At 46.2% G+C, this 26,297-nt stretch overlaps 1 protein-coding gene across 4 annotated transcripts in view; it reads right to left on the bottom strand.

Moving 5' to 3' along the window:
- ralgps2 (Ral GEF with PH domain and SH3 binding motif 2) overlaps positions 1 to 26,297 on the bottom strand; it is a 646,420-nt gene that overhangs the window by 58,528 nt on the left and 561,595 nt on the right. For 3 of the 4 annotated variants that reach the window (XM_038795105.1, XM_038795106.1, XM_038795104.1), the window contains 3 exons: positions 25,687 to 25,741; positions 12,821 to 12,898; positions 10,385 to 10,490 (listed from right to left, as the gene is read on the bottom strand). In XM_038795105.1, coding sequence (XP_038651033.1) covers positions 10,385 to 10,490; positions 12,821 to 12,898; positions 25,687 to 25,741 — 239 coding nt within the window. The remainder of the gene's footprint in view (positions 1 to 10,384; positions 10,491 to 12,820; positions 12,899 to 25,686; positions 25,742 to 26,297) is intronic. The other variant, XM_038795107.1, reaches the window with a different exon arrangement.

The raw sequence follows: 26,297 nt of genomic DNA, 5'->3' as shown, positions 1-26,297 counted from the left end.
AGCGAGAGGGTGAACCCAAGCAACAGCCTCCTCGCGCATCACCCGGCACCCCCACACATACAACCTGGAGATGGATGGAAGACATTCCTAATGAAGGAACTGGCCACGAAGAGAGGAGCAATAAAGATGGAAATCCAAGTGGTGGTCAGGGTGGCAGTATATCATGGTGCAGACACATACTGATGGACATACACTGGGACCAATCAACATGCACAAACACCGCAGCCAATCACCAGTTAGAATACACACCCTAGAAAGGCAGAGGGCACCATGGTTCCCACTCATTCTGGGTGCTGCCTCTCAGTAGAACAAGAACTCATCAAGTCTAGCACAGACTCACACCATGTGCTGAGAGAATCAACTGGTTCGGACAAGGCTTAGGTCTCTAGTTTAAACTAGCATCGTTTAAACCCGCAGTTCTCGTATGTCGATTAGTTAATAGTTAGTTAATAAAATAGAGTTGAACCTTCCTCAGTGTTGGTGGTATATGTTCACCTCGCAAGCCTACACTATCCAACTCTTCAGATGTTAGTAGTTGAGAGTACTAACATCTCTCAACTACGCCGCAGTAGTTGAGAGATGTTAGTAATTCTGAGACCTACCTACCAGTGATCAGCCTTCCACCAGTCTCATGCCATCCTGCAGAATGGACTCCGTTCGCCCGCTGCCGCCCCTCCGCATTGCCGGGAACCTGGGCTCAAATCGGAAAATTTTCAAACAGCGTTTCCAGCTGTACCTTGAGGCCATGGACCGGGAAGCTGCCTCGGACGCCCAAGATTGCTCTCTTCCTCTCCACAGCTGGGGACCACGCTCTCCACATCTTCAACTCGCTTACCTTCACTAAGGGGGGAGGACAAATCGAAGTTCAAAACAGTCCTCTTAAAGTTCGACAGCCACTGCGAGATCGAGGTAAACGAGAGCTTCGAGAGATACATGTTTCAACAGCGAATTCAGGGTAAGGACGAGTCTTTCCAGTCCTTTATCACCCACCTCCTCGTCCTTGCGCAGTCCTGCAACTACGGGTCCATCACTGACTCCATGATCCGTGACCTGATAGTTTTTGGTGTCCAATCTGATCCCCTGCGCCAGCAGCTACTAAAAGTGAAGCAGCTCACCCTGTCCACGGCCATTGAGACCTGTGTGCTCCATGAACACGCCTCCACGCGCTACTCCCGCATCCAGGCCGCTGAAACGGCGTGGCAAGCTCCCTACGAAGCAGAACGGGTCCAAATAATAAAACCTGTCCACGGTCTGGATCTGGACGTTGGCCGCCATTTCGTGCGCTTTTCGCGGACTCCGGCGCTGACACGCAACGAACGTGGTGATGTCGCGGACCGTTTGGCGCAGGCACACACCTCGCTGGATCACCATGCACATGCGCGGTGGCGCAACGAACGTGCCGACGCACCGGCGTGCGATAACTGTGGCTCCGCCCAATTAAAGCGGCAATGTCCCACGAAGACCCGACGCTGCCTGCAGTGTGGCAAACTCGGCCACTATGCTACTCTGTGCAGGTCCTCCCTGCCTGCTGCTTTTAGGAGGTCCACCCAGCCCCGCAGAGACGTCAGGGCCATTCAGCCTGCCATCAACGAACCTGCTCCAGATCTCTCTTACGACTTTGCCAGCGATGACCCACAGGCCCCATTCCAAGTTGGCATCATAACCACGAACAGGATGTCTCCCAAGCGTGGCACCAAACCCGTCCACATTCACAGCATCGACCCGGATGATGAGTGGTGTGCCACCCTTACGGTCACCGGTCCACCTGGACACTGGCGCCACCGCCAATCTCGCTTATTGTCACGAGTAGGCTTCAATGAAGTTACTGTGAAAAGCCCCTAGTCACCACATTCCAGCGCCTGTCCGGGGAGGCTGGTACGGGAATCGAACCGTGCTGCTGGCCTGCTTGGTCTGCTTTAAAAGCCAGCGATTGTGCCTTGTGAGCTAAACCAGCCCCTTCCACCGCCAATCTCATTGTGTCGTCCGATCTTCGCAAACTGTGTCCAGCCCGCCATCCTGCCATCTGCCTGTCAACTGCTTGACTACACATGGCAATGCCATCGCTGCCAGCGGATCCTGCCAACTTGAGGTGACACATCGTGCTCACACAGCTGTTCTCCCGTTTGAAATCGTTGCCGCCTCAAAAGCCTCCTTGCTTGGTGCGCAGGCATGCAAGCTGCTCCATTTAGTGCAGAGGATTCACTCTCTCTCCCAGCGACGTGTCTGCATCTTCTGACAGACTTCAGGGCGCAACTCGACTCCAGCATCCAGCAATACCACGATGTCTTCGAGGGCATGGGCCCACTCCTGTATACATACAAGATTCTACTCAAGCCCAACGCCACGCCTGTGGTACACGCACCTCGCAGAGTCCCAGCGCCCCTTAAGGACCGCCTCAAGCAACAGCTCCATGACCTCCAGGACCAAGGGGTTATTTCCAGAGTCACGGAACCGACCGACTGGGTAAGCTCCATGGTCTGCGTTAAGAAACCGTCGGCGAGCTGAGGATCTGCATAGATCCCAAAGATCTTAATCAGAACATCATGAGGGAGCATTACCCGATTCCGAAACGTGAGGAATTCACGTCTGAGATGGCCCACGCCAAACTCTTCACAAAACTCGATGCCTCAAAGGGTTTCTGACAAATCCAGCTGGATGAATCGAGCAGAAAGCGGTGTACATTCAACACACCCTTTGGCCGATACTGCTACAACCGAATGCCATTCGGCATCATCTCCGCTTCCGAAGTTTTCCATCGAATTATGGAGCAGATGATGGAGGGAAATCGACGGCGTCCGGGTATATGTCGACGACATTATAATCTGGTCAACCACCCCGCAGGAACACATCACCCGCCTCAAGCGCGTCTTCAAGCGCATTCACGAACATGGCCTCTGCCTCAATAGGGCCAAATGCTCCTTCGGCCAGTTGAACATTAAGTTCCTGGGGGATCACATCTCCCACCTAGGGATGCGTCCGGATGAGGACAAGATTGCAGCAATCACGTCCATGAAAACGCCCGAGGACAAGAAAGCGGACCTCCGGTTCCTGGGCATGGTGAATTTCCTCGGGAAGTTCATCCCGAATCTTGCCTCACACACCACAGCCCTCAAGAGACCTGGTTCGCAAAACTACGGACTTCCAGTGGTTCCCCGCCCACGAGCTCGAGTGGAGGGAACTGAAGGCCAAGCTTTCCACGGCCCCAGTGTTGGGTTTTTTCGACCCGAACAAAGAGACTAAAATCTCCACTGATGCCAGTCAGTCTGGGATTGGAGCCGTGCTCCTGCAGCGAGACGAGGCCTCGTCATGGGCCCCCGTTGTGTATGCGTCACGGGCAATGACCCCCACAGAACAGCGCTACACGCAAATTGAAAAAGAGTGTCTCGGCCTTCTGACAGGAGTCGTGAAGTTCCACGACTACATATATGGACTTCCGCAGTTCACTGCTGAAACCGACCATCGTCCGCTTGTCAACATTATAAAAAAGGACTTGAATGACATGACGCCCCGCCTCCAACGCATCCGACTCAAGCTACGGAGGTATGACTTCCAACTTGTTTATACCCCTGGCAAAGACCTTGTCGTTGTCGATGCCCTCTCCAGGTCGTTCACCACTCCGTGCGATCATGTAGGGTTCGTCTGCCAAATCTATGCTCAAGTTCAACTCACAGCCTCCCACTTGCCAGCATCGGAGGCACGCCTGGTACAAATTCGCCTCGAGACAGCGGCTGACCCCATTCTGCAGCGTGTGATGCGCTTAATGTCAGACGGGTGGCTCAAGGGCCAATGCCCACAATTTTACAATGTCCGTGACGACCTGGCGGTTGTTGACGGGGTGCTCCTAAAGTTGGATCGCATCGTGATCCAGCACAGCATGCGCTAGCTGGTCCTGGAGCAATTGCATGAAGGCCATCTAGGAGTGGAAAAATGTCGCCGCAGGGCCAGGGAAGCTGTCTACTGGCCGGGCATTAACGATGACATCGCCAATGCGGTACTCAACTGCCCCACCTGCCAGCGTTTTCAACCCACCCAACCAAGGGAGACCCTGATGCCCCATGAGTTAGCCACATCGCCCTGGACCAAGGTGGGCTTCGCCCTGTTCCACGCATTGGGCAGGGACTACGTCCTTATCATTGACTACTTCTCCAACTACCCGGAGGTCATCAGATTGCACGATCTCACATCTTCGGCTGTTATTCAGGCGTGCAAGGAGACGTTCGCCCGGCATGGCATTCCGCTCACGGTAATGTCAGACAATGGCCCCTGTTTCACAAGCCAGCTTCCCCGACACTACAACTTCGCACACATCACGTCCAGTCCCCTGTACCCTCAGTCCAATGGCAAGGCGGAAAAGGGGGTTCATATAGTCAAGAGGCTGCTCTGCAAGGCTGTTGATGCTGGCTCTGACTTCCATCTTGCTCTGTTAGCCTATTGCTCTGCCCCGCTCTCCACTGGGCTGTTGCCTGCACAATTACTGATGAACCGCACCCTCAGGACAACGGTGCCATCGATTCTCACCCCCAACCTCGATCATGTCCCCGTGCTCAACCGGATGCAGATGTCTCAGATGAAACAGAAAGCTACACACGACTCACATGCTGCTGATCTCCCCGACATCCAGCCACACAACACAGTTCGCATCCATCTTCCGGATGGTGGCTGGTCTGCGCCTGCTGTTGTTCTCAGGCAGGTGGCCCCCCGCTCCTTCCTGGTCCAGTTACCGGATGGATCCATTCGGCGCCGCAATCGGTGCCCTTCGCCTTGTTCCACAGTCGTCACGGGATCCTCCGACCAGCTCCTCTGCTGACCCTGCCATGGACTGTGCAGAGCTTCCGGTCACTCTGCCTCCCCCTGACTGTGCTGCAGCCCACCCAGCTCCTGACCTGCCAGCTATTGACCCACCCTTGAGGCGGTCAACCAGAGTTCGTCGCCCACCTCAGAGACTGAACTTATGAACTCTGCAAATAAGTGGACTTTGAGCTTTGTTTTCTTCCTTGTTAAATTCGATCTCCAGCGGTTTGTAAATAGCATTGTTTTTTGTTCAAGTTCCTGCATATTAGCCTCGTTTCCTGTACATAGATTTGTACATATGTCTTTGCACCTCACACTTAGTTAGGCACATTTTTCACACACCCACATTATCTATTATCACATATTCACATCAACGGTTTTTTAAAAGGGGGTATGTCATAATATACACCAGTATATCATGGTGCAGACACATACTGATGGACATACACTGGGACCAATCAACATGCACAAACACCGCAGCCAATCACCAGTTAGAATACACACCCTAGAATGTTTCCCACTCATTCTGGGTGCTGCCTCTCAGTAGAACTAGAACTCATCAAGTCTAGCACAGACTCACACCACGTGCTGAGAGAATCAACTGGTTCGGACAAGGCTTAGGTCTCTAGTTTAAACTAGCATCGTTTAAACCCGCAGTTCTCGTATGTCGATTAGTTAATAGTTAGTTAATAAAATAGAGTTGAACCTTCCTCAGTGTTGGTGGTATATGTTCACCTCGCAAGCCTACACTATCCAACACTTCAGACATCAGTACAGTGACTTACTGATCAATATTCTCCCTCTCTTCCTGAGCTCTGGTGTTAAACACATAGTGTTCATAAACTACATTAGTATAGGATTCAAAGTGAGTCTTAAAGCCTCCAGAATTGAACAAGTCTGGCTTTTCTACTCCTCAGTGAGACCTAGGGTGTAATGCCTTCCCCATCACTGCGAACAATGTTGCTGCTTTTATTTGTTCAGGTTTCATGTTCAACCTGCATAGCCATTTCATAATTCTGCCACTGAGTCTGGAAGGATTGCCAATTCTTTTCCAAATCTCCCTTCATGTACAAAGGAGCAAGTACTGGAAAACTCAACACTCACATAGCCGTTGATGTCCCATTTAACGTTGCAGACCAAAGGTTTAAATATTCCCTGCTGTGTTTTCACATCTGTTGGCTTTCTTACAGCTAACAAAATCTACTCAAACCCAGCTGCACATTTCTGACACAATGTTCCATGTGGTGTATACAATGGCCACAACCCAAAAGCCTTTATTTACATATGCCATCAAAGGTCACATGAATATGGACAAAGGTAGTTATATAAACATATATCCTTATTTTATTCATCTTTAGTCTCCTGGCTGGCCTTCAATTGTTCCCATGAACTCAAATTTATCTAAACCTCAGCCAGAACTGTCATTCTGGCAGCGTGACACATCATCCTCACAAGGCAACTTGCCATTCTGGATGCAGAAAATCAGCTTGGGTTGTGAAGAACCCTGAAGCAGCACCTTAAAAGGGAGGGTCGTAGAGAACAAAAAACAGAACTTAAAAACAGTGGGCAACAGCAGCAATTACTTTATACTTGAAAACCCGTAAAGTGCAAAACACAAATAAAATGTTTCCCAAAGTCCCAACAGCTCTTCCTGACTCCAGAGTATTATCACTGGAAGTGTCTACCTCTGGATGTGTATCACCTGGAAGGCAAGACAGCAACTGGTGACTGTTGGAGGAGGAAAACAAAAAAATGCTCTGAGGCGTTAGCCATTTGACCTCTGATTGCATTCATAGAACATAGAAAAATACAGCACATAACAGGCCCTTCGGCCCACAATGTTGTGCCGAACCTTAGCTCATATCTGAGCTTTAACCTATTTCCAACATTGGAACGGAAATTGCTGTATTACTGCAATGATGCATCAACATTGTTCATCATTATTAATTAGGAAAAAAAATCTAGCACTTTGTGGAACAAAAGAGTTGCCAGGAGTTCTGATTAACCACAAATTGCTGGCTGATTTGTACAGTACTGCTCCGCTATTAGCCTTATCGAAACCGATAAAAGTTCATTCTCACTCTGAAACTCCTCATTAAATAATCTTACTGACAATTGTGAAATTGTTGAATTTATGACATTATCACAAATGTGTCCGGCTGCAGTTATTTAGAACTAGTGAGTAAATTTGTAGAGAACCCTGGTAATGACCTGCTTTATGGTCCTGCCATGAAGGCACTCAAAGAAATTCACAAAGCGAGTAGCAAGTTGCTCTCAAGAGTTTTTAAATTCTTACTATTGGCCTTGACAAAGTTTTTGTGTCAGTCTTGCCATTCACATGCCTGCTAGTATCGGAAAGCAATAAGTTTCAGGAACCAAAGCTACTACAACATTCAAACACAGGTAAGAAAGATTTATTTCAGGAAATAACATTTTTGGTACAATATACAGGAGATTTTTGAGATGTGGCATGCTGCAGCATGTTGGGAAGGAAAAAGTCACCTTTTTTCCCCCAAAGGACTCAATTTTTTGTAACTCTAGCAGATGCCCAGACTTCGCAAAATGAAGCTGGGAGTCAAAGTGACAGTGACCAGAAAGCGGTTTCCAGAGTACTTTTCTTTCAGTTAGCAGGGGATGGGTGGAATATCCTGTCACAGATATTCTACTTGCCTGAGGATAGAAAGCTGGACAGATTTGGCTGAAGACCAGAGATGTCCAACAACCCAGTTACGAGGAGTGGATCGAGGGTGCACAGCTGTCCACGGCATCTGGGGCCTCAATGAGAGGGAGCAGGCAGTGTTCATGATGGAACATGTGTGTTGGAAAGCTCACTGGGAAATACTGGAGAGAAGTGCAAACTTTCAAAGAAATCCATGAAATATCTTTGAAGTCCTGCCAAGAGTTTTTAGGGAGAGCAGTAACTTTTCATAAATGCAGCAGAGGTTTTATGAGTACAAGCAAGCCAAAGGAGAGAACTGAGTCTCCATATCTCTGGAGCTGGTGAAGTTGTTCAACTACATTATCCTCCTGGATCCCTCCTTTGGATCAACCAGGGACGTGTAGCTGAAAAATTGCCTCACTGAAGATGTGAGGGAAGAAGATGTCCAGAGGGAGTGACTAAACAGTAACAAACCCCGACTGTTCTTCTTTGATGCACAAGTTAACATCATCTGGATCATGGGGGACTCCTAAGACTAGGAAAGAGGCCACCACCAGGGAGGTGACTGTCGGCACAGATAGGGATGTAGACCAAAGCCGAAGAGGCAGGTGAATGGCTGCAGAGCAAGCACAAATCAGATCCAAGCTGTCCTACCTTTCCAGTAAGCCTCACGACTGAGGGACACTCCGAAGGAGTGCTGGAACTGTAACAGGATTGGGCATTTCCAAATAGACTGCCCTCAATAGCCACACACATCAGAGATGTCAATCATGGATATCCCATTCAGTGCAACTTGTCCCTCACGAGAGAAGTTACTGGTTTGGCAAAAGAAATGGAAAAGCCTCAGCCAGAAGATTGAACATGGAAGGCAACTCACTTTCCATGTTCAGAGATAATTACGGCTGATGCCATGCCCAAGCCTCAGGCAAATGGCAGCATCCACAACCCAATCTGCTGCAGAATCCAGGCAGTCGTCAAAGTATCACTGATGTGCTCATGAGGGAGATCCAAACCTGATCCAGGGGGGTAGAGCCATGTACATTTTCATGTTTGCCATCCATCGCGAAAGAGGGCCTCAGGCTGCTTCAACTGGTAAATGAAACCATTGGTAGATTTCACTTTTACTCGAAGACCAAGACTAACTGTTACAAAGGTTGATGGTGTTTTCGAGCAGTTTACCTCTAACCTGAGGTGCATTGCTGCAAATGCCCAAACTGTTCCCAGCCAATGTTGCCTGGATCGTATTATTTCTGTGTATGTTTTTGAAATTGGCGTTAAATGTAAATACCTCAAAGCATCAATGAGGAGAATTAGATGCTATTGCAATAAGAGGGTTCGCCAGCTGTGCGCTGTGAACTTGCACTATCCATGGTCCTGAAGAATAGGTTGGTTTAAATCATGCCAATTACTAAGGTTAAGTCACCCAGCCAAATGCTCTCATATATGCACAGAAAAGTGTTCTAGACTATCAAGAGGTGACAGGTTTCAGATCTGGTAAAAATAGTCTGCCTGTGGGAGAAATGGAAGCCAATAATTCTCTCAAAATGCACAGCATCAGCCTAGGGGACACTGTGCGACAGCAACCCAGGACAGGGGCATGCGGAGTTGGCTAGCCTTCAGTCAGGAGCAGCAATCCTCTAAGAGCAGCAGCAGACCTCAGGGACCCTCCGATTCACCATAGGGATGAAGAAGCTGAAAGTGCCTACATGATTCAGAAGGCGGTGATCATCAAGAAGTCTGGAGTGACAATCCTGCTGATTGATTAATGTCCTTAACCCAAATATTTGGAGACCACTTCTAGTGTTCCCATTAACACTAGCTGAGGTCACCTATTTCAGAACAGAACAAGCATCAAGTCTTGGAACTGCCTGGTTTGTAAAGCTTAGAAATCTACTGGACAATCCACTTAGCCATTTGACAACTAGTAAATAATGTTAATTTGAAACGCATTCATTTTGGCGGCTCCCCTGTCGTTGGGGAGCCTGTCTCAGCATGGTGTATTTCATTGTAAATCTGCCTGCGGGAACTTGAATAAATACGTTTCAAAATTTAAGCACTGTAGGTTTTTCAGAATCCACATGTTTCCAAATTATAAACGATGTTGGACCTTACTTTTCAGATTTCATATTGCCTGATATTTCCATTACTTTACCTAATATGGAAATTAAAGTGATGATTCTGTTGTGTCATGCTCTTTGAAAATGTTAGCTTCTTCAACATAAAAGGAAGGCCCTTACAAATACAAATTCAACATATAATGTTGGTTAGCATAAATGCTTCACAGCTCCAGGGTCCCAGGTTCGATTCCCAGCTGGGTCACTGTCTGTGTGGAGTCTGCACGTCCTCCCCGTGTGTGCGTGGGTTTCCTCCGGGTGCTCCGGTTTCCTCCCACAGTCCAAAGATGTGCGGGTTAGGTGGATTGGCCATGCTAAATTGCCCGTAGTGTCCTAAAAGTAAGGTTAAGGGTTACGGGTATAGGGTGGATAGGGTATAGGGTTTGAGTAGGGAGGTCATTGCTCGGCACAACATCGAGGGCCGAAGGGCCTGTTCTGTGCTGTACTGTTCTATGTTCTATGTTCTAAACACCATTAATAATCACATCTACAATCAGCCTCTTCCAATGAGATATAATAAAACTGACTTTCTTTTACTGCCTGAATTTCCATGTCTAGAAGAAATTCATCCATGTCTTACAACTATCCTATGACAGGTCATACACTGATTATGGCTTAACTTTAGGGATAAATGCAATTGAACATGGAATTTCTAGTCAGTGATATACTTACACCTTTGGCTTCAACAATCTCTAAGCAGAGAGAAAATAAGTCAGATATAACGCAGCTCTTATATTAGATCATGTATTTTGTTGCACAAATCTGCATCAGTGTTATTCTTTTATTGTCACCAAACAACTTTATTGAAATCATTCCCTACCGTAGGCTTTTTCCCTTCTTTCAATAGTGTCTTTCTTCTCAGAACTCCTTGAATTGTAACAGTGCCTGGGAAGAGGTTCACTGCCAACTCCTCAGATTCCACAGAACTAAAAATAAAGACAAAGGTAAGGTGGTAAACAGTGGGGCAATGCAGCAAACCGTGATGGTTTAAAGATATTCAACATGTTTCAGCCTGGAAGGTGCTTTGCACACCTTAATTAACACTTGTAAAAACTTGAAAGGTTCAGTTTGCCAAGTTGCACAGTTCACAGCACAAGCCACAGAATAATTTGTGTTTGTATTTAACCATTGACATTTTACATCACCTGCCCCACTAAATCAGGTGACATTGTAGTTCACTCGTTCAAGATTACCTACCAATTTAAAAGTCATATATTCACTCTTCACTTTACCCTGTGTTTTAACGAGACTTTGGACACCACTGCAGCAGCTTAAAACCTTTTCCTCTTGTCATGTGAGTTTCCCTTTAAGAAAGGTTTTTGTCTCATCATATGGCTTCAGTGATGTCATTTTGTGGGTGGAGCTGGGCTGTGGCTGTGAGATGTTTTAGTTTCAGTTGCAGTTTTCACCCAGAAAGAGAAAAGAAGTGTTTTGCCTGTTTCTCTCTATTTTCATTTTAAATATCTGTTCTAGTAAAAAACCCATTGGTTGTGGATACCTGTCTTGGTACCTTAAAATATATAGTTTGCTTTCTGGAACGAGTTTGAATCTGCAGGTTGTGACTGGATCACAATTTTAAGGAAAGGGCCAGCCCCAGTGAGAATGCAGTGCGCTGGCCCATGCCCTTAAATAGGGGTTTGGTTTATTGGATTTTGTTATTGAATTGGAACTGTTAAGGGGGAATTCATTAAGTGTTATACGTAGATGACTGTAGCTGTGTGGTGTCTTTGTTTGTAATTGATAAAAATGTTTACTGTATTTATAGATATATATATATGTTAACTATATTCTTAGAATAAACCTTGTTTTGATTAAAGTGTCTAGGGAGTCTGATGAATCATATCTCAGGCAAAGGCTTTTGTGCTCATCCTAGCCAAATTCAACATAAAGGTTGTAGGCCAGGTGAACTCAATAATACACTTTGGAGTTTCTAAGCCCTGGCCCATAACACTCTGAAAGTAAATCTAACAGAATTGACCATGAATTAGTCACCACTAACGAGAGTCAATTAATCCTTCAATGAAGTAAACAGTGTGGTAATTATTGGTATATGTGATATAGATATTTTAAAATTTACCTTGACTCTTTCTGGAAACATTTTACTTCAATAATAGCCCAAGCCAAACACAATTATTTGACTGTTTCGTTTGCAAGTCAGAATAATTTCTTTATTAACAATGTTGAATTGATTCTAGAACAAGTCATTTGTTCCCCTTTCCAATTCAGTCTCATCCTTTCTTGAAAGCACAGCTGGGATACCGTTTTGTGGGCATCAGAGCCCTTATGTGGCTTGCCCAAGTGACCCAGCCTGGTGGGTGTCACCATGTAATTCAACTTTAGGATCACTTCATCAAGCCCATATCCCTGTCACTTTAATCCACATGCATGCTTTTTCCAGTTGGGATCACCGGAAAGTGTTTAGGAGAAGGAACCCTAGCTTGGCGTGCAGAAGGGATCTGCAGCACATCCCTGCTAAGATCAGCTACCTCAACATAATCTAGGAACTGAAGCTGGAATCTTCTCAGTGTGATTGATCATTGGCAGAGATTTTCTGTTCCCGCCAATGGTGGGCATCGTTGTGAGCGGGACAGGAAAATTTGGAGAGCAGCAATGATGGTCGCTGCTGGCAGAGCCAGGAAATCCTTTCAATGAATAAAGTACTGAAGTATGTTTAGTGAATCTGTTTCTGTTCTTTATCCAGTGACCTCTGCTGGAAAATTTGTATAGAAGTGGGGTAACAAGGATGTTATCTCTGGTGTCTCTTGGGGAGGCAAATCAAGTACAATCAAAACCTTGGGATCAGGTGTACACCAAATAAAGATTTTATCAATGCAGTACCATTGCAAAATCTGACTATAGCAGGTGCATTTAAATGGAAACTTTTTATACATTTCATATGAAAAAGTGTTTCATCATCGTAGAATCTACAATAACAGTTTCCCTGCATTGAATGTCTCTGAGTTATTATATTTCTAAATCAATTGCTTATACTCTTAACAGTAACATATAATTATTTTCGGCACAAGAAACAAATCAGAATGTGAGGCAAATTAAATAGAATCCAAACCTTGGGATCAGATGTACAGCAAATTAAAGTGAAAGAAGGCACCACAAATTTTAAGAACCATCTCCACATTAGTAAACTGATTTGAGAGAGAAAACAATCAATGATCTGGGTTAGTACTGTTTCCTTCACCTGATTTTACACCCTGGAAAGAAAAGTGATATCTGACTCCTTTATAAAAGAGATTGCTACCTGTTCGCCTTCATGTGACTTCGATAGCCATTCCTTCCAACCCGTGGCACTGGACAGAGAGTATAATAAAGCCGGTTCCTGCAGAATGTTATTATCAGTTTGAAAAAAATGGCAATGCTCAAAATATTCTCTTGGTTTTCAACATTTGAGTTGCAAGAAACCACTCCAATATTTGAAGCAGTGCACAGATTCTTATGGTGAGGCTCTTCTTTATTGCCCTTAGTGTTGGGTGGGGTTGCTGGGTTGTGGGGATGGGGTGGAGGTGTCGGCTTGGGAAGGGTGCTCTTTCCAGGGGCCAATTCAGACTCGATGGGCTGAGTGGCCTCCTTCTGCACTGTAAATTCTATGATTCTCCACTTGACACTCTAATTCCGGTAAGTTGGGGGTGTGGAGTGGGGGAGGGGGTGTGTGTGGAGGGCAGAGAGCTCCGAGCCTTCTGTAAGTGACACTTTGAATCAACTGTATTCGCTGCTCCCAATGTGTTCTCCTCTACATCGGGGGGAGTGACATGCACTGACCACTTTTTCCCGTTCCCAAGCATGACCACACCTTCCATTCCTTTGCCATTTCATCTCAACATCTTGCCCCTATGACCACATATTTGTCCTCGGCCTGCTGCAATGCTCCAGCGAACCCAATACAAACTGGAATAACAACACTTCATCTTCAGATTAGGCACGTTACAGTCTTGTAGACTCAACATGGACTTCAAAACTTTTGAGCTGTGAAGTTACCCATCCATCTAACTCCACCCCCCTTTTGTTTTCTGTATTGTATCCCTTGCTTGTCCAATATTACCCACCCCTCCCCCACATGGACACTATCTCTTGTTCAATTTTGCCCTCACTGAGCACTAACCTGTTTTCCTATTAACACATTCTGTTATCCTACCTGTGCCATTATTAACACTCTTTGGTCCCTAATGGCACCATTAACAGCCCTTTTGTCTTATGTCCATTACATTTCTGCCAATCTCTCCTTGGACAGCACAGTAGCACAATGGTTAGCACTGTTGCTTCACAGTGCCAGGTTTCCAGGTTTGATTCCCGGCTTGGGTCACTGTCTGTGCCCGGTCTGCACGTTCTCCCTGTGTCGGTGTGGGTTTCCTCTGGGTGCTCCGGTTTCCTCCCACAAGTCCGAAAGACGTGCTGTTAGGTGAATTGGACATGAGGAATTCTCCCTCTGTGTACACAAACAGGCGCCGGAATGTGGCGACGAGAGGCTTTTCACAGTAACTTCATTGTAATGCAAGTCTACTTGTGACAATAAAGATAATTTAAAAAAATAAAGCTCCAACCTATCACTGACTTTACAATCTGCCCCACCTCCCTCTATCCGTATATAATTCATCACATTTCTATCCCTTTTCAGTTCCGTAGACGGGTCAATGGACTCAAAATATTAACTGTGTTTCTCTCTCCACAAATGCTGCCAGGCCTGTTGAGTTAATCCAGCATTTTGTGTTTGTATTTTAGATTTCCAGCATCCACAATATTTTGCTTTTATTTTTGAATCAACCAAGTGGATCAGTAGATACAAATTTTCCCTCAGGATAGTCCTGCAATATGCATTCAGCATTTTCTACCAGACATGACTGGGTAACCTTGGGATTGTTTACATATTCTACTACTTTATGGTACAATTGCATACACGTGCAACTTTCCAAGAGTTATTATCACAAAATGCTGCTCTTTAGTGTTCACATATACTGCCACTGAGAGCTTTAAAAGGCCATTCTAAAAGCAGGAAACATCAGTAGAATAATACTGGAAATGACCTAGTGAGCATTGAAAAAAACTCAAGAACATACAATAGGCAGCACATTAGCACATTGGTTAGCACTGTTGCTTGACAGTGCCAAGGACCCGGATTCGATTCCCGGATTGGGTCACTGTGCGGAGTCTGTACGTTCTCCCCGTGTTTGCGTGGGTTTCCCCCGGGTGAATATAGAACATACAGTGCAGGAGGAGGCCATTCAGCCCATCGAGTCTGAACCGACCCACTTAAGCCCTCACTTCCACCCTATCCCCATAACCCCGCTTAACCTTTTTGGACACTAAGGGAAATTTAGCATGGCCAATCCACCTAACCTGCACGTCTTTGGACTGTGGCAGGAAACCAGAGCACCCGGAGGAAACCCACGCAGACACGGGGAGAACGTGCAGACTCCGCACAGACAGTGACCAACTGGGAAATCGAACCTGGGACCCTGGCGCTGTGAAGCCACAGTGCTATCCACTTGTGCTACCATGCGGCCTGGTGCTCCGGTTTCCTCCCACAAGTCCCTACAGATGTGCTTGATAGGTGAATTGGACATTCTGAATTCTCCCCCAGTGTATCTGAACAGGCGCTGGAGTGTGGCGACTAGGGGATTTTCACAGTAACTTCATTGCAGTGTTAATGTAAGTTTATTTGTGACACTAATAACGATTATTATTATTAATCATTCTCTGGAGTCATCAGACAAAAATCTATGATTTTGAAACTAATCCATTATACAACGAATACAACATAAGGCGCCCGATTGGCCTAGTGGTAGGGTCAACACTATCCTTTCCCCTTGGTCAAATGTAACCTAGGCATAGAACATAAAACACTACAGCGCAGTACGGGCCCTTCAGCCCTCGATGTTGCGCCGACCTGTGAAACCATCTGAAGGGCTAAAACAATTTGCTCATTCTGCTGGCTACAAAAGTTCAATCTGAATTGCAATTTATAGTGTCTCCCTAATTCCTGGTTCAGAGCAACAAATAGAAAAAGACTATGAAATCAAAAGCATTCACAGGATATAACCATTCACATGTATTGGCATGGCAAGCTTTTGCTGCCCATCCATAATTGGCCTTGAGAAGGTGATGGTTGGCTGCTTTCTTGAACTGCTTTTGTTCATGTGATTCAGGTATTTCACAGCATTACTGAGGAGGGAGTTCCAGGAATTTGATTGAGCAATGGTGAAGTAACTGTGATATCTGATGTGTTAGGCAGGTTGGTTCGACGTTGACTACAACTGGATGCAGGGAAGCTAGAAACAAATGTCTGACACAGGAGATGATCCAACAGTTTTATTTAACAATGGACTGCTGTACATGTTCAGCTGTGGGTTGACACTCTAATAATCCAACTGATGACCTCTTACTGGCTTGACCAGAATTACTAGCTACCGCATGGTAATAGTGCTCCCTAACTTGTGCACTCTGACTCTCTCAGTAGCTAGGTCCTGAGAGAGGGAGAGTCATAATGCCCTGTGGGCTTTATAGTGGTGGTGTCCTGTTTGGTGATTGGTTGTTCTGTGTTGTGTGTTCATTGGTCATCCTGTGTGTCAATCACTGCCTGTCTGCATCTCATTATATACATGAGTGGATATTATGACAATACTGTTCCAAGACAGAAGAGTGTGTGGTCCCATGGGTCTGCTGCCCTTGTTCTTCTCGTGGTTGTGGGTTTGGAATGTGCTGTCAAGGGAGAACTGCTGCAGAGCACCTTCTGGATGGTACACACTACAGCCACTGTGAACCAGTGGCGGAGGGAATGAATGTTTTTTTAAAACATTTTTATTCAAATATTCACCATTTTAACAATACACAACCCCCCCCCCCCCCCCCCCGAACTGCCCCCTTACCCCTCGTCGGCAACACGATCCCAAAAATGTAAGACAAACAAATCCCATCTTTGGTGGAACCCCTCATCTGCCCCTCTCAGAGCAAATCTCACCTTCTCCAAATACTGGAACTCTATACGATCCCCCAGCCACGCTGAGGCACAGGGGCAGAGAGGTTGACCTTCACACCAAGAGAACCCACCTGTGAGCAATCAATGAAGCGAAGGCTAAAACACATGCCCCCACACTCATTTGCAGTTCCAGCAGATCTGACACCTCGAATATGGCCTTCAGGGAACCCGGCTCCAAATCCACATGCAGAACCTCAGACATGGTGCTGCAAAACGACCCCAAACTTCTCCAACTTCAGGCAGGCCCAGAACATATGGACATGATTGGCTGGGCCCCTTCCATACCGCTTGCAGCTATCCTCCGCTCCCTCAAACAGCCGGATCATTCTCGCCTTCGTTCAGTGCGCCCTATACACCACTTTTAATTGTATCAACCCCAGCCTTGCGCACGAGGTCGAAGCGTTAACCCTTCACAGCGCTTCGCAACATAACATAATGCTTCCTCCAACACCATTCCCAACTCTTCCTCCCACTTGGCATTAATCTCTTCCATGGACTCCTTGTCCACCGCCATAATCCTACTGTAGATCGCCGAAACTACCTCACTCTCCAAACCCCCACCGACAGCATCTCCTCCAACAACAAGGAGGACGGTGCCACTGTAAAGTTCAGGAAAACCTTTCTTGCAAAATTTTGCATCTGTATTTAGCTGAAACCCTCCTCAAGCTGGACCCCAACTCCTCCAAGTCTGCGAACCACCCCTCCAAAACAGATCCTTCATCTCTTTCACCCCTTTCTCCTCCCATCCTCGGAACCTTGCATCCATCCTCCCTGGCTCAAACCCATGATTCCCTCTTATCGGCATCAACCTCAAACCTATCCTCAATTTGAAGTGCTGTCGGAATTTCCCCCAACTCTTCAGCGTGGCTACCACCACAGGACTATCCAAGCACTTCCCAGGGGCGAATAGTAGTGGCGCCATTGCCAGCAAACCCGACCCTTTACAAGAACCCACCTCCGTCGACACCCACAAAACCTCTGTCTCTACTCTAACCCTTCTCTGCATTCGCCGCCCAGTAATAGTGTAACAAGTTCGGCGGGCCAACCCCCCCAAACTGTCGCCCCCTTTGGAGCACTGCTTTCCATATCCTGGCTACCTTCCCTGCCCACACAAACAATGAGACTGGCCTGTCCACTCCTTGAAAGAATGTCTTTGGCAAAAGAACTCCAGACACGAACAGAAACAGGAACAGTGGCAAAATGTTAATTTTTACTGCCTGTACCAACCTGCCAGCGACAAGAGGAAACTATCCCATCTCATCAAGTTCTCCTTCAGCCTCCCCACCAGGTTTGTGAAATTACGTTTACGGAGTCGTGCCCAGTGCCATGCCACCTGCACCCCCAAATACCTAAAATGAGTTGTCGCTACCTGGAATGGCAACCCTCCCATTCCCACCCCTGCACCTCTGCTGCCACCTCTCTTAATTCCAGAGAGTGCAGGCCATCAGGTCTCAAAGATTTATCTGCCTTTAATCCCATCAGTTTATTCAACAACGACTCCGTAGTGATGGTTATTGTACCAAGTTCCTCTGTATTAGCTGTAGTTTTGGAAAATTTTTGTTATCTTCTACCATGAAGACAGAGGCAAAATATTGGTTCAGTGCCTCCGCCATCTCTGTGTTCGCCATTATTACCTCACCAGTATCATACTCTAAAGGGCCAACATTTACTTTAGCTATTCTCTTCCTCCTTATGAACAAATACAGTAGTCCCCCGTTATAACGCGGGTGTTGGGGTCCAAGACAGCCACCCGCGTTGCATCCGAGCCGCGGATATCCACGATGGGGGTTTTAAATTTATTTAAAAATCTATGCATGCGCTTCCCATTGTGAGTCTACGGGGGGGGGCGGGGGGAGAGGTCAGACCCCCGTAGACTCACAATGGGAAGCGCATGCATAGATTTTTAAATAAATTTAAAGCCCCCATCGTGGATCTAATTAAAACAAGCTCTCTGATTGCCACAGAATGAGGCTGGGAGTTATTCCAGAGGGAGACCCACAGAAACTTACCAGGAACTCTGGTGGGTTTCACCAAACTGGAGGAAAGGATTGCCTTTCAAAAATATGTTCTGACTGCCACCGGTTTAAAGAACCTGTCTGCTGTGCAGGGTTGAGGCAGCTGTAGCTCTGCACTATCCACTTCCGGACGCTGTGTGAGCTGCTCCTCTCTCACTGAATCTCCCTCCAATCAGCCGGCAGAGTCAACTTCAGCGGCCGGCTCACCTTGATCCGGAGAGGGAAGCTGACAGTTGGGGTCCATAAGCCCCACCGCCGTATATTGCGGAGCGCGGTATAACCGGGGACTACTGTAGCAGCTTTTGGTATCGGTGTTTATATTTTCTGCTAGTTTCCTTTAATACTTTATCTTTCCACTTTTGATTTTATTTTTAGTATCCTTTTGCTGAATCTTTAGTTGAAAGGGAGAGAAAAAGTAGGAAACTATAGACCAGTTACCCTGAATCTTCTCCCAAACTTCCAGCTTACCACTAGATTTCCTCAGCCTCATCTGGTCCTTTACTCTCAGATGGGTCGCCTGTAACAGCACTACAAAGCTTTCAGACCCTTTAAGTGCGAGAAAACTCGCACTCTCTTCACTGGTTCCCCCCCCCCCCAACCTTCGCACATTCCATGTCACCACTCTGACTGGGGTCTCTCAACCCCCCCCCCCCCCTTTGCCATGACCATCCTCCCAGGGCCAGCCAAGCAGGCGAGACCCAGCCCAAGCCCTAGTCACCATCACCTCCTTCCTCTTGAAAAATCCTCACCCAGTATCGTCCCCATCCCCCACCATTTATACCCCGGAGGCCCATCGAAACCTGCCCATACAGGTTCCAATGACAGTGGCTTCTCCCCCCATTCACTAGCCAACAATATGTTTGCTAACATGGCGGTTCCTGCCAGAGCCCCTTCCCCACATCGAAAAACAGACCCACTCCAAAGTCCCCTATACCCACCTCTTCGAAACTTCCAACACCTTACGCCCAAACAAACCCTAAAACCCAAACATCCGTAAATCCCAACGGTCCCTCCCAAACCACCCCAGCCCAAACATATATTTCACAAAACAGTTCACCATAACATTCACAACGGGAAAGAACAGTATAAAGGAAAAACCCAGTCAAAAACCATCAAAGTCTAAATTCAGTCCAATCCCAGGACTTCTGCCTTCACGAACGCCTCTGCCTCGAAGTAGTAGTTGTGCGTAACCCTCAGCGTCGCTGGTTAGACCACACAGAAAAAAACATGCATGTTGCATTTATACAACACCACCTTAGCTCGACAAAAGGCCCATCTCCTTGTCAGCTCCTTTGTTAAGTCTTGGTATATCCGTGCACCATTTCTGTCCCACTCCACCTCCCGCTTCTGCCTGCCCACCTCAGCACCATCTCCTGCACTTGAAAATTGTAAAAGCAGGCAATCACAGCTCTTGGCGGTCCATTCGTCCTTGATTTCGGTCAGAGCGATGGGTGGGCCCTGTCCAATTCGTACTGGGAGGGATACTCCCAGTCCCCAACTTTGCCAGCATGTCGGGGAAGTGCTCTGTAGGCCTCCAGTCATCCACCCCCTCAAGTACACCCAGATGCTCAGATTTAACCTTCGTGACTATTCTCCAGATTTTCTACTTTGGCTCTCAGGCCTCTGTTGATCTCTGCCACCTTCCACAGCTCCTCACCCATTGAGGTAGGGAATGAATGTTAAAGGTGGTGGATGGGAGGCCGTGCCACCTGGGCACCTTGGCAGTGCCAGGATGGCAGTGCCAAGGTGCCAGCTCACATTCCCGGGGAAGGGTCAGAGGGGTCACCATGCACTGATCTTGACCACCCAGGGGTCTCCGATAGCCCGGGAGACACCCCGGGTGCCATTCCACCTGGTCCACGTATATGTGGACCAGTGCTGAATGGTGCCCGGCTGCGGCCTCGCTGGGGTGGCTGGTACATTCCAGGAGGCTGGTAGATGCCGGGTACGTTCACCAAAGTCGGTTTAAAACCAACTTCAGGGAATGCCTTTTGGTCCTGCCCCTTTTGGGCGGGATTCTGACTCTGACGCCTTGCAGGAATTGGGTAGATTCTACTATGCGTGAAGGCTGCTTGGGAACCCACGGGAGGCCTCTCCGGCATCTACCAGCTGCACTGCGCTCGAGCGCAATGCGTTCAGTGGATCACGCATATAGGATCATACATTACAGAAGCAGCCCTTCGGCCTATCAAACAAAGCTACACTAAATATCCAGCAATCCGACTTCCGAACATTTGGCCTACAGCCTTGAATGTTATGACTTTTCAAGTGCTCATCAATGTACTTTTAAAAGTTGTGAGGTTTCCTGCCTCTACTACCCTTCCAGTAAGTGCATTTCAGACTCCCACGACCCTCTGGATGAAAAGACTTTTCCTCAAATCCCCTCTAAAGCTCCCTCTCATCTTAAAATTATGCCCTCTCGTTATTGACCCTTCGATTAAGGGGGACCAGCTGCTCCCTTTCCATATCCCTCATAATCGTATGCACCTCAGATTCCTCCTCAGCCTTCTCGACTCTAAAGAACACAACCCAAGCCGATCCGGCCTATCTTCATGACTCAAATGCTCCATCCCTGGCAACATCCCTCTCCAGTGCAATCACATTCTTCCTTTAGTGTGGCGGCTAGGGCTACACACAATACTCCAGCTGTGGCCTAACCAAAGTTTTGTACAGCTTCAGCATAACCTCGTTCTTAGAATCTATGCCACGACTGATAAAGGAAAGTGTCCTCCACGCCTTCTTAACTACTCTATTAACCTCAGGGATCTGTGGACAAACATCCAAAGATCCCTCTGCTCCTCTGAGGTTCCATGTGTCCTGCTATTCTTTGAGTACTCCCTTGTCTTGATACTCATTCCAAAGAAAATCACCTTGCACTTTTCAGGATTAAATTAAAGTCACTAATCTGCCCATCTGACCAACCCGTCTATATCTTTCTGCGACCCAAGACCTTCTTCTGTCTGGCTTTGTTCCCCAGAATTTGATCCAGCACTGCGTTGTCCCTTGTTGGCCCTTCTACACATTACATAAAAAGCTCTCCTGAATACATTTCAAGAAATCCACTCCCTCTAAATCTTTTAAACTACCCCAATTATGTTGGGGAAGTTGAACCCCTCATATAACTACCCAATTATTATTTTTGCACATCACAGTGAATTGTCTACATATCTGTTCTTCTATTGCCTGCTGACTGTTCAGGGGCAATGTTACTGCTCCCTTTTTATTCGTAAGCTCTACCCACAAAGCTTAATTGAAGACCCTTCCAATATATCGTTCCTCCTTACTACAGTTACTGACTCCTTAATTAATAATACAACATCACCTCCTCTTTTACACCCTCCCCTGCCTCACCTGAAGATCCTATACTCTGAATGTTGAGTTGCTAGTCCTACCCCTCACTCAACCACATCTCTGGGATGGCAACAATATCACAATTCAATGTGTCAATTCATGCACTTCACTCATCAGTCTCACGTATAATACTCCTAGCATTAAAGTAGGGGCCATCTAGCCTGGCTTTACTCCCTTGGAACTCAACATGGCTGAACTCCCCGTCTTGGTTCTTTTACTATTGTATGATGTGTCCCTGTTGTACTAATGCTCTGTGAACCCTTCCCCTGCCGAACTAATTCAAACTCCTCCCAATACCACGAGTCAAGCATTCATCTGCTCCGGATAAAAGCAAATTACTGCGGATGCTGGAATCTGAAACCAAAGAGAAAATGCTGGAAAATCTCAGCAGGTTTGGCAGCATCTGTAAGAAGAGAAAAGAGCTAAAGTTTTGAGTCCAGATGACCCACTCAAAATGTTAGCTCTTTTCTCTCCCTACAGATGCTCCCAGGCCTGCTGAAATTTTCCAGCATTTTCTCTTTGGATTCATTTTCTCTATTCTCCTATTCCTGTACTCGCCAACAAATGGCTCCAGCAGTAAGCCAGAGATTAGAACCTCCAGAGATCCTGCTTTTTAATCTGCTGCCTAACTCCCTGAATTCTTGATGCAAGAACTCATCCTTCATTCTCCCTATATCGTTGGTATCAATGTGTACCATGGCCTCTGACTTACCACCCTCCCCGATTAGGATGCTATGAAGTTGTTCACTGAAATCCATCACCCAGATCCCAGGGAGGCAATACACCATCCTGGAGTCACGTCTGCGGCTGCAGAAACGCCTGTCTGTTCCCTTAACTACTGAATCCCCTATCACTATTGCTCTTCCTGCCTTCTTCCTTCCCTGGTTGTGGAGCCAGAACCTTGGCGCTGACTTCACCTTGAGGAACCATCACCCTCATCAGCTTCCAAAATGGAATGATGTGGAGATGCTGGCGTTGGACTTCACTCAACCGATGAAGGAGCAATGCTCCAAAAGCAAGTGATTCAAAAGAAACATGGTGGACTTCAGCCTGGTTTTGTAAGACTTCCTACTGTGTCCAAAATGGAAAACAGAGTTGAGAGCGGGACCCCAGGGGACCCCTGCAGTCCTATGTCTCTTGGACTCATGGTTGTTACCCGTCTTTCCTCCAGTCACTTGAGCTGCGGTCTGATCACCTCTTTAAATGTCCTATCCATGTAACTCTCAGCCTCACGGATATGCCAAGGTGTCTCCAGCCATTGCACAAAATACAAGTTTCTGCAGTTGGGAGCACTTTCTGCACGTGGTCATCAAGGATGACAGTATGGTCCATGACTTCGCACATATGACTGGTCACGCATTCCACCAGCTGACCTCACAGAGGAGGTTCACAAGAATGATCCCTGGAATGAAGAGCTTGTTGTATGAGGAACGGTTGACGACTCTGGGTCTGTACTCGTTGGAGTTTAAAAGGATGGGGGGATCTTATTGAAACTTACAGGATACTGCGAGGCCTGGAGAGAATGGTCATGGAGAGGACGTTTCCACTTGTAGGAACAACTAGAAGCAAAGGACACAATCTCAGTCTAAAGAGAGATCCTTCAAAACAGATGAGGAGGAATTTCTTCAGCCAACTCTTTGCTGCAGAAAGCTGTGGAGGTCAATTCACTGAGTGTCTTTAAGACAGAGATAGATAGGTTCTTGATCAATAATGGGATCAGGGATTATGGGGAGAAGGCAGGAGAATGGGGATGATAAAAATATCAGCCATGATTGAATGGCAGAGCAGACTTGATGGGCCGAGTGGTCTAATTCTGCGCCTATGTTTTATGGTCTTATGTCGATAACAAGTAATACAACTAAAGTTAGTAGAAACTGAAATGATGCCACATTTTTGTGGTAATTAATAAAATACCTCATGCATTAATTTCATATTCGGAGGACTTTTAATGTTTTTAGAATTACTACTTAGTGAGCAATTAGATTTATTTCACACTGTTTTTATGCATTAACTGCATTTGAGGTATGACAATGTTTGAATATGTGGCATCCTGTATTCATAATATAGTATTAATTACAGTTTTGCATCGTTTTGACATGGGACAATGTTAAGTGTTAAAACAACCTATATTTACATATTGCCTTTAATGTAATATAATATAATAATCTTATAATAATCTTGTCAAGTCGGCTTATATTAACACTCCAATGAGTTTACTGTGAAAAGCCCCTAGATGTCACATTCCGGCACCAGTTCATACACGAGGGAGAATTTTGAATGTCAAAATTACCTAACAGCAAGTTTTTCGGGACTTGTGGGAGGTAACTGGAGCACCCGACAGAAACCCACCAGACACAGGGAGAACGTGTAGACTCCGCACAGACAGTGACCTAAGCCGGGATTCGAACCTGGGACCCTGGCTCTGTGAAGCAACTGTGCGAACCACTGTGCTACCGTGTCACCCTAATAGAATGTCACATGGCACTGCAGACAAGCATTGTAGAACTAAATATGACACCATGACACCAAGCCACATCAGAAGATATCAGGTCCGATGACCCAAAAAGGAGAAAAGTGCTAGGGAGGCGAGATGTGTGTGTGTGCGTGCGTGTGTGTGGGGGGGGGGGGGGGGGGGGGGGGGGGGTCCAGAGTTTCGGCATTGACAACCGAAGGCATGGTCATCAATAGTGGAGAATTAAAATCAAGGATGCTCAGGGGGTCAGAATTAATGCTATCAGACTTGGCTTTGCTTGTAGAAAACCCATTAAACAGCTTTCAAATGTATTTACTCAAAAGCCTGGCAGTGCAGATCATCTTGGGTCAACCTGAAGCTATTGCCACTGCCAATTCCACGGAGATTGTTCCAAAATACATGTTATGTGGCTCCAATATGTCACTAGACATGTGGAGTGTAATCTGACTTTAGGGTTTCAACATAGATAAAGAAATTGACGTTTTACTAAATTAAAAGCTTTTCAAATTAAAATGGCTACATACTTTGAACAAAGACGCACTCTTTCCATCCCACAACCAGCTAAATAAAAGCGGAATCATGTTACTGCTCTAAAGATGTTTAATTTAGGTAAAGGAAATTGGTGTCTTAAACTCTGTAAATTTCTTAAACTGGGAATGGTTATCAATGCAATACATTGTTGTTTTTTAGAACAGGGGAAGACATTACCTATCCATTTAAATGCTCATATCACCGAACATCTACTTTCCAGCATCATCATATTTGTACTTCAATGCCAGTCAGTTATGTAAAAAGACAAACAGGACTTGATAATAGTGGCAATTCAATAGTTGCCACTAATAGTTGCAAAAGTAACACATATTACTTTCACAAACATATTTGATGCCCAGAAAAACACATTTTTAAAAAGCATATGATTGAAAAAAAATAATATTCGAGAAGTTTTGTCACTGCTAGTAAATCTTTGAATGATACAGGACATAAACGATCCTGTACAGAAGAAAGATTGATCCATCCACCTTGAGTGAAACACCGGGAACTGATGGGTCTTTGGAACCATTGGGCAGGACTTTTTGGTTCTGCCTTCCCTAGGAGGAGAAATTCCCGTCCAATGTCAACTGACCTTTAGCTTATCTGTCATATTTACCATCACACTGGCGACTGTTCCCACAGTGGGTGAAATTGGAAGGTTTAGGCCACTACATCTCCATAAGACAAGCCACAGTTAGGTGCACATTGGTCTTTCGATGGAGCAGAAGGCATTCTCCATCTCCATCTGCTTTCTTAAAGTCCCTTACCTTTCAAATGCGGGCCATGACACCTCTTCACTGAGTTCTGAACCCTCACTGCTACCTGAAAAAAAAATGTCGAGGACTGTAACATTGTAACTTGTCCTTCTGACAATTTAAAGTTAAGTATCTTTTACAAAGTTGATGGATCAAGCCATTAATATTTCTCTTTATCTACTCCAAAGCAGGAAAATAATAATAATAGTCTTTATTATTGTCACACGTCGGCTTACATTAACACTGCAATGCAGTTACTGTGAAAAGCCCCTAGTCGTCACATTCCGGCGCTTGTTCGGGTACACAGAGGGAGAATTCAGAATGTCCAAATCACCTAACAGGCTGTCTTTCAGGACTTATGGGAGGAAACCGGAGCACCCGGAGGAATCCCACGTAGATGCGGAGAACATGCAGACTCTGCACAGACAGTGACCCAAGCTGGGAATCGAACCTGGGGCCCTGGTGCTAACAACTGTGCTACTGTGCCGCCAAATACACAATCATTTATCAGGGAAGTGCAATAACATACAAAGAAGAAAATTAACAGTATTTTTAATGCTATATTTTAATACCTGTCCTTTGCACCTAGTTTGCACACTGTCCTTTTAACTCCAGGATGTAGG

Source organism: Scyliorhinus canicula, chromosome 4 (genome assembly GCF_902713615.1).
Source record: "Scyliorhinus canicula chromosome 4, sScyCan1.1, whole genome shotgun sequence".
Taxonomy (NCBI): domain Eukaryota; kingdom Metazoa; phylum Chordata; class Chondrichthyes; order Carcharhiniformes; family Scyliorhinidae; genus Scyliorhinus; species Scyliorhinus canicula.
The sequence above is the reverse complement of the archived record's forward strand: the minus strand, read 5'-3'. Positions and strand labels throughout refer to the sequence as shown.